The sequence below is a fragment of the Callorhinus ursinus genome, unplaced genomic scaffold (genome assembly GCF_003265705.2).
Source record: "Callorhinus ursinus isolate GAN/ISIS: 27379988/994484 unplaced genomic scaffold, GSC_fseal_2.0 scaffold120, whole genome shotgun sequence".
In the NCBI taxonomy this organism is placed as follows: Eukaryota; Metazoa; Chordata; class Mammalia; order Carnivora; family Otariidae; genus Callorhinus; species Callorhinus ursinus.
In genome coordinates, this window is record NW_027397182.1 from 949,373 (window position 1) to 957,884 (window position 8,512).

At 52.6% G+C, this 8,512-nt stretch overlaps 1 protein-coding gene across 3 annotated transcripts in view; it reads right to left on the bottom strand.

Annotated features, from left to right (window-relative positions):
- Positions 1 to 1,737: 1,737 nt before the first annotated feature.
- AQP8 (aquaporin 8) overlaps positions 1,738 to 8,512 on the bottom strand; it is a 12,234-nt gene continuing 5,459 nt past the window's right edge. Inside the window, exons 1-6 of one of the 3 annotated variants that reach the window (XM_025853882.1) lie at positions 7,111 to 7,174; positions 6,657 to 6,910; positions 5,328 to 5,454; positions 5,031 to 5,245; positions 3,453 to 3,587; positions 1,738 to 2,251 (exon numbers count right to left, since the gene is read on the bottom strand). In XM_025853882.1, coding sequence (XP_025709667.1) covers positions 2,203 to 2,251; positions 3,453 to 3,587; positions 5,031 to 5,245; positions 5,328 to 5,454; positions 6,657 to 6,898 — 768 coding nt within the window. In that variant the 5' untranslated portion in view covers positions 6,899 to 6,910; positions 7,111 to 7,174 and the 3' untranslated portion in view covers positions 1,738 to 2,202. Of the gene's footprint in view, positions 2,252 to 3,452; positions 3,588 to 5,030; positions 5,246 to 5,327; positions 5,455 to 6,656; positions 6,911 to 7,042; positions 7,175 to 8,512 lie in introns of those variants that run through there. The other 2 variants (XM_025853881.2, XM_073889876.1) reach the window with 2 other exon arrangements.

The window sequence follows — 8,512 nt, forward strand, 5'->3', positions numbered from 1 at the left end:
GGCTGCAGTGGTACCCAGCGTCCTCAAGAATCACAACTGCCCAGAGTCCGTGTCGGAGAGCCACCGGAAATGTTCCAGGTTTTTTGTGAGTTTTAAATGGCCACAGCCTTTGGGGAAGAAGTGCGACGTTCTATCAGTGTTGTCCCAGATTACCTGGCCTCCATTCCCTCACCGACATTTCAGTCTGTGAACTGACTCATGTCTGGGAATTGGATGAGAGACTTTAAACCTCTAAGGGAAAAACAAATGTTTAAGGGCTACAAATTTTCAATTCCTATAAGCCAGTTACATCGATTAGACTTTAAGGGAGGAGAAAGAATGTTTTCGTGTTTAAGAACTAAAAGGAATGCAGCTGGGGGACGGGAAACATTTCTTGGATCCTCCATCTGTTCCTCTGAAAGATTAGAAGGGTCAAAGTGCCTGTCTGTATTACTTTCCTGGGGCTGCTGTACAAATTACCCCAAACTGGGTGACTTAACAGAAATTTATTCCCCCACAGTTCTGAGGCCACCAATTAGGGTTGGAAATTAGGGTGTCAGCAAGACCACGCTCCCTCCAAGGCTGTAGGGGAAAACCCTTTCTAGCTCCTAGCTCTTGGGGACTCTTGGTCCTGGCACGTGGCTCCGTGACTCCAGTCTGCCCCACCCTTCTCCACAGGCCTTCTTTTCTGTGTCTCTCTTTGTCCTTCTCTGTCTCTTCTAAGGACTCCCATTGGATTTCGGGCCCACCCTAACCCAGCATGATCTCACCTTGATTGCTCCTTACCTTAAGTACATTGCCAAGACCTTATTTCCACCTATGGTCACATTCTGAGGTTCCGGGTGGACATGGATGTGGGAGGACACTATTCAACCCACTGTGCTGCTTCAGAGGGTCATTGTGGGGAGTAAACGAGACTATGCAGTCTGCATAGTGCCGAGCACATAACATAGTCCGCATTAGCTGTGCACGCATGTGTATATAACTATTTTGTTATTTACTAGATTTACCAAAACCTTATTTCATTACTTATTTAGCCAAATGAAACAGTAACCTTTAACACTTTTCACTCTTTGTAAGTGTTCTAATTTGCATGTTTTTTTTTCATATTTCCTCCCTTTGTATTTTTCCTCTTTTTTTTTAGGTTTATTACTGTTATTATTATTTATTTCCTTTCCTCCAAAAATTGCTCTGGCTGTTTGGGCATGTCGCATGTCCGCTTTCTCACCAGGCAGCCTTGAAACATACTGGTGATTTTCTCTAGTGAGCATTTTCCTCTTTAAGGAAGGACTGAAAAATCCTTCCTTATTTGTGATATTTGTATCTTGCATCCAAAGACCACTGTCTCTCCAGACCCATGTTATGCCATGTTATCAATTTCCTCGGGAGATCCTTGCCCCTCTGGCCTGCCCCCATCCCCACCCTCACCCCAAGCGGAGTGCCCTGAGTGGGCTGGTCCATATCCTAGGTAGTACTGGGCACTACCCCAAACCCTGGACTCTTGCATTGGGCTTTTCAGCAGGACCATGCAGACTGTGATCTGAGCTCCCGGCAGAGGTCCAAGATGGGTCTGGCTGAGTGGGAGATGGGCTCTGGGGTGGCCTGCATCCTAAGTACCTACCTTAGCACTGGACTCTAGGCCAGGGCCCAGCTAACTAGACTCTGGGACGTTAAGGCCCAACCTGGACTTTTGCTTCCTCCCCAGCAGTGCTCATTTCTGAAGCAAAAAGCAAGTCCACGCCAAAGGAAACACTGGACTATTTATTGCAAGGCTAGATTGGCAGCTCAGGAAGCAAGGAAACTGCCCAGCAGGCCCCTCTGTAACAGAAGAGTCCGGGGCCAGGAGAAGAAGAAAGGGGGTGGAGGAAATGAACTCATATGTAAACAGCCACCTCTTCCAACTGCTCTTTTGCTCCTGGGAGCTTCCTGGTCAAGAAAAACCCCTCTGTTGTGTGGTACCAGGCCGGGCAGGGCTGGCAACGCGCTCCCCAGGCTGAGGTCTCTGATGAGCATGAAGGAATTCGGAGAACCTAGAGCATCCTCAAAACTTGGCAGCGGTGTGTCATCTGGGAGGCCAGGCAACCGGGGGGAGGGGTGGGTGGGAAGCAGGTGGGCGGCTGCTCTGGGCCTCTGCCCCAGCAGGAAATGCAGGAGGTGGCCCGTCTGTAACCTGGGTGGGTCCTCAGAAGCCACCTGGGCCGCAGGAAAGCCTCCAGCTCGGTGTCACTGTCCCTTTAGTATTAGGCGGGTTTTCCCATCTCCAATGAAGAGCCTACAGAAAAGATGGCCCTGTGAGATCTCCGAGCCTCTGAGGAGAGAGACCCAGCCCTTCACCGAAGGTCTCCAGGCCCAGAATTCTCCAGAGAGACGCTTTCCTGAGCCTTTCCAGCCTCAATAGTCAAATCCCCTTGGGGAAAGGGAGAAACTCCTTCCTGTTTGTGTTCCAACTCTTTCCCTGAAGATGCTCATCTCTGCCATTCCCAAAGCAACAGACAGAGAATTATCAGGCTAAGCCAGGACTGTGGATGAGCAATGATGGCAGACACTTCACACCAAGCCAACCCAGCGACGGTGCTCTCCCAGACTGTGGGAGGAAGGTCCAACTTGTACCAGATCCAGGCCCTAATCCCCATATGACCAGAAGCAGAAAAGACAGGACCCTACAGACCTTGGAGGTTCAGAAGACGAGAGTGCAGGAAGAAGCAGTCACGTAGATATGCTCCTTCTGCTAATACCGCACAATGCCAGGGAGCACTGGTTACACTGTAGTTCATGTGAATGGCACGTGCTAGCAGGCATGCTCTCGGGGGCACCATGTACATGGTTTTCTCTGTGGATGGGGCCCCCTGGAGTTGTACAATACCCCTGTGAGGAACCACTCCTCCCCCACCCTTGGTACACATGGTTGTGCAGGGAAGGCTGACCTTGCCCCGACTCCAGACACAGCCAATAAGCATGCCTGACCCCCATGGCTCCAGTGATAGATTCAGAGATGGACATGACCCAACCTGGGCCAATCCAAACCAGTGAACATCAGACCCTGGACTTTTGCTAGAGCCCTTGTTCTAGTTCCTCTGGAGTTTTTAAGCTGCTGGGATATAAGCCTAGAGTTCCTGGTGAGCATCTTGCCCTCTCCTGGAGAGCCTTTCAGAACATGAGGCCTGCTCAGAGGAGAGCAGAACCCATGGGAAACACCAAGGCCTAAAGACATTGCTTGAGCACCCACCTAAAGCCAGTGCTACCCATGAACTTTTCACTTAATGTGAGCCAGTAAATTCCCCCTTGTGACATAAACTGTGTTGAGATGGATTTCTGTCCCTTACAACCAAAGGTCCCAGAGACATAATCTTTGCCTCTGAAGAAGCCTCCCTCTTCCCTTCTTCAACCCCAAGTGAGATGTTAGCCTTGGGCACTCTGGGAACCATCACCAGGGGCCGATCAGAGGGGCCAGTGACCCGGGGTCACACTCCTACCTGATGAGCACTCCCACAAGCAGGCTGGCCAGGAGCGGGCCCAGCCAGTAGATCCAGTGGAAGTCCCAGTGATTGGCCACCACGGCAGGTCCAAACGCCCGGGCGGGATTCATGCAAGCTCCAGACACGGCACCCCTGAGAATACCCAGCCACGTGGTCACCAGGATCCCAGCCAGACCCCCATTCACGTCAAGATCATTTCCCCAACTAGGCCACCACCCAGAAGCCCTCTTGAAGCCAGCATATCATGGGGCTCTAGGGGGATCCCAAAGAAGGCACAGGGGAAGAGGCTTATTAGCACCAGGAAGTGAAAGCTTGTCTGTCACCCCCTCCACACCCTTCTAGAAGAATGGCCAGCAGAAAGTGTTCAGTGATCACAGGCAGAGAAGATGGATCTAGGTTCTTGCAACATTGAAAACTCAGTCATCAGCTACGTGAATTTTGGAGTCAAGATGACCTGGATTCAAAACCCAGCCTGGCTATTTCTAAATGTGTGGCCTTTATTTAACCCCTCCGTGTTTTGGTTGAGGTCAAAGGACCCACCTCATAGGCTGTCATCAGGAGTGAATGAGATCATGCAGTTAGGACCCGTGGCTCACGTGTAATTCATGACAAGTGTTTCACCTAGCTAACCCAATTGAGGCCATTGTTGTGCCACAAGCTTGGGGCCCAGAGTCTCCTACAGAGGGGGGAGGCTGTTCTCCAGGAGCACCTCTCTACTTCTGGTGTCTGTATCCTTGCCCCATTCCCACAAGCTGGGGTCCTGCAGGTCTCGCCAGATCCCACGCCCAGCAGCCAAAGTCTAAAGGGCAAGTCAGTTGGCTTGCAAGTGAACTAATAGCCGCTAGGGAGCAGCAAAACACCACCGCAGCTTTACACGCATTGCCCCCAGCTCCCCAGACTCTGCCTCCCAACAGAAGGATGGCGGAGGGGTGCGTGGCCGAGCCAGCAAAGGCTAGACTCTGTTCTGTGTCCAGGAGGAAGGAAGGAGGTGGACATTAGGAAGAGGCTCCCTTGTCCCCTTTACCGGGAGATTTGAGCTCTTGTCCCACATTTGTCCCTTAATTTGCCACTGTCCACTGTGTCCTCTCTGAGTTCAGTTTCCTCATATATAAAATGGGAGAAGTAATCCCTGACCCAACCTTGTCTCCTTAACCACTTCCCGAGCCCCCTGAGGGGCTCAGCCTAGATGAATCGGTGGGTATGGAAGCTCCGTGTGAGTCTGAGGAGAAAGCCTGGCTGCCCACTGGCTGAACAAACAAGTCGACAGAAATGTTTTATTGACACTACAGAAAATGGAAAACCTCGCATGAGAAGGCAGGTTTCTGACTTCCCTGGAGTGACATTGGAAGGGTCACCAGAGGCCCACATTCCCTCACAGCAACAGCTTACTAGAGGTGAACAGTGGTGCCTCCTCAGACACCCCAGTCCCCACCACTCCCTGTTGTCTGCGAATGTCCGCCCACTTCCTCTGTTTGCATCACCTCCGTGGCCCTTGTTAGCAACTGAGTCTGTGACCCTCAAGGAAGCTCTGCAGACCTGACCTCCTCCAGGGCCAAAGGTTGGTCCACGACTCACCCCGCCAGGATGTCCACGGTGACGGCAAAGCCAATGGAGAATGGAGCCAGAGGGCCCTGCGTCCTCTCGTTGATGGCGCCCATGCATACAGCCAGTGCCAGCAGTGTCGTCAGGATGAGCTCCGCCATCACTGCCCCCGCCACCTGCCCCGGCTCCTGGACTGTCACAAAGGCCGCCCCCGACGCGTTCCAGAACTTGTCTTCGGGACTCACTGCCTGTGGAGAGGAGCTGGGCACCTCTGACTCCCTGCTACCCTCACCACACTTCACCAGCCCAACCCCCATGGGGATTACCCACCTTGGCCAAGGCGGCCCCGATCAGCCCCCCGCACAGCTGGGAGATCCAGTAGGGAAGGAGCAGCACCAGGTTGAGGCCGCCTATCAGCATGGCTGCCAGGGACACCGCAGGGTTGAAGTGTCCACCACTGTCACCCGCAAAAGTAAAAGGAAGCCTTGAGACCAAGGTCTGGGCCGGCCCCCGAGAGAATGTGCCAGTCGGCCCGCAAGCCTGGCCTTGCAGCACCAGAGTGAGTCCAGGACCTTGCCAGAGTAGAAAACAGGCACCAGATCTCACCCATTTTCCCTGAGGCGCCAGGTGGTGGGGTGAGGGATGTGGGGAAGAGCCAAGGAGGAGAGGGCAGCTCCCTTCCTGCCCTACACCCTGACCCCACTGTGCGCAGAGAAAGAACATGGTGGGTGACCATCCCTCAGCTCCTTCCAGACTCACTCAGAGCTCCAGCCCTTGAAAGATGCAGCCACCAGTCAGAATGAGACCCCCAACTCCAGATTAGTAGGCAGAGAGAGGTATCCTGGCCTCCCCTTAAAAAGAGCTCCCGGGCGCCTGGGTGGCTCAGTTGGTTAAGCAACTGCCTTCGGCTCAGGTCATGATCCTGGAGTCCCGGGATCGAGTCCCGCATCGGGCTCCCTGCTCAGCAGGGAGTCTGCTTCTCCCTCTGACCTTCCCCCCTCTCATGTACTCTCTCTCTCTCATTCTCTCTCTCAAATAAATAAAATCTTAAAAAAAAAAAAAAAAAGAGCTCCCGAAAGCTGAACTCCGCTTTTCCCCAGACTGGAGTAAAACCCCCTCCCAATGTCAACCACACAGTGACCAAGCACTTGGTACGGGCTAAGCTCTCTCCATCACGTAGTTCCTACGCTGCCTGCCTGGGGCTTGCCTCCTGGCTCTGCCACTTACTGATCATGCAACCTTAGACAAGTCATGTGGCCTTTCGCAGTTACACCGGGAAAATGGGGATAATAATAGCAACTACCCCCAAGGGGTTGTTGTGAGGATTCACTGAGTTCCTATGTAGAAAGTGCTTAGAACAATGCCTGGCACTTGGCTAGCATTGAATATGTGTGGGCTTGAGAAAAAAATACTATTTAAAAAAAACCTCTCTTCTTCCCCTGTTATTTGGGGTTTGGAGAGGGACTTACCCAAAGCCACAGAGCCCATAAGCTACAGAGGCAGGATTCGAACTTGTGCAGTCTGACTCCCTAGCGCACACTCCTATCTACAGTGCTCTTTGGAAGCCCGAGTAGGCGCCCAGGGTTCCCGCCGATAGCCTTGCTCCCCGTCCCCAGCTGCCCAAGTTAGCCCAGACTGATGGCTGGGAGCTGGTCTCACCTGATATTCCCCAGTGTGGCGATGATGAGGCCCAGGGCCAGTCCGTGCGCCAAGGCCGGCTGCAGCAGCCCCGTGTCCGTCCCACTCTCGATGACCGACAGGCAGCCGATGAAGATGAAGAGGGCAGAGCCCAACAGTTCCACCAGACAGGGCTGCAGGAACCGCTCGTACCAGGACCCACGACACCTGCCCCCCATGCTTGGTGCCTTCGCCTTGCCACTGCCAAATTCAGGGTCACACATAGACACAGCTGCCTGTGGTAGGAAAAAGGGAGAGTGGGCACTGGTGGGAGGAGAGCCCAGAAAGAAGCCCCCAGCGCCGCAGTCTTGAATCGATTCTCAGCAGCCCCTTGCACGGCCAGGTGATAGAGGCAGCAGTGGGCTCACCTCTGCAGACATCAGGGCCAAAGTGACCTGGAGCCTGCTCGTGCCTGAGCTGGCTGGGAAACCCGCACCTGTGCTACTGGACCCTCTTATCTCTGGGACCCGGGCTGCTGATCCTGCTTCAGGCTCTGGCTCTTTTAAAGGGCTACAGAGGCTCCCCGAGGGTGCCAAGAAAACAATAAAGCGGAGGTGGGAGGTGGCCCTGAGGCCCAGAAGAGGAAACATATTTTTTTATCTTAACTGGGCAGGGCAGGGGACGGTCAAGGATTGCTGAGCTTTCTGCCAATGAGCAAAAGGCACAGGCTTAGCCGCATCACCTAGAGAGTGCTCCAAGCCTTCCCCAGCAGGGCCCAGCACCCCCAGCCTCCTGCAGTCACCATCAGGGTCCACCAGCATGTGGGCAGGAGAAGGGCTCCAGTGGGTTGGGACCGCGTGCGTGGGGAATAATGGCAAGCTCATCTTCAGTGATTTTTTCAATGGATTCCCTCAGACATCTCCTCCTATCTCAACAACTGCACTCACTCACCCTCAAAGCCTGATCCAGGACTGAGTGTGGATGGATGACCGTCCCCTGACGGTCAGAGGCAGCCGAGGCGACACCATGCGCCATGGGATAGCCTGTGGGCTTTGGAAACAGGCTGCCTGGATCTCAGTCCCAATTCTGCCATCAGCTGGTTGTGGAACCTTTCTACTGTGGGTGGTGTAACAGTACCAGCGACGTGGGGTCGTTGTGTGGTTTGAATGAGTTAATATAACAAAGAGCTTACGACAGTGCCCGGCACGCGATCAACGCAACACCAGCATCTACTAATTAAGAATATAGATTTATGTTTATATATTTATATTTATTGAGCAATTTCTACATGCCTTCTACCTGCCAGACGCTGGGCTAAGTCCCTTCTATGTAGTATCTCATTTAAACATCACAGCAACCCTGTGAGGTGGGTACTATTATTATAGCATATTATACATGGGAAAGTGGAAATTCAGGAAAGTTATGTTTCCCAGGGTCACTTCGGTTTTGTGATTGCAAAACTGGTGGGCTAAGTCACAAAGGACAAATACTGCATGATTGCACTTACACGAGGTCCCTGGAGCAGTAAGATTCATAGAGATAGAAAGTAGATGGTGGTTGACAGGGGTGGGGGGGGCAGAGGGGAATGGGGAGTTGTTTTTTAATGGATGCAGATTTTCAGTTTGGGAAGATGAAAAAATTCCAAATGGATGGTTGCACAACAGTATGAATGTACTTAATGACACTGAACTATATACTTAAAAGTGGTTGAAATGGTAAATTTTATGTTGTGTGTATTTAACCACAATTGGGAGAAAAAAAAAAACAACTTGTGGGTTAAGCCACTGCAGTCTACCGCCTTTCTAAGATGAATGGATGGATGGATGGGTGAATGGGTGGGTGAATGGGTGTGTGGATGGGTGGATGGGTGGATGGATGAGTGGATGGTGGATGGGTGG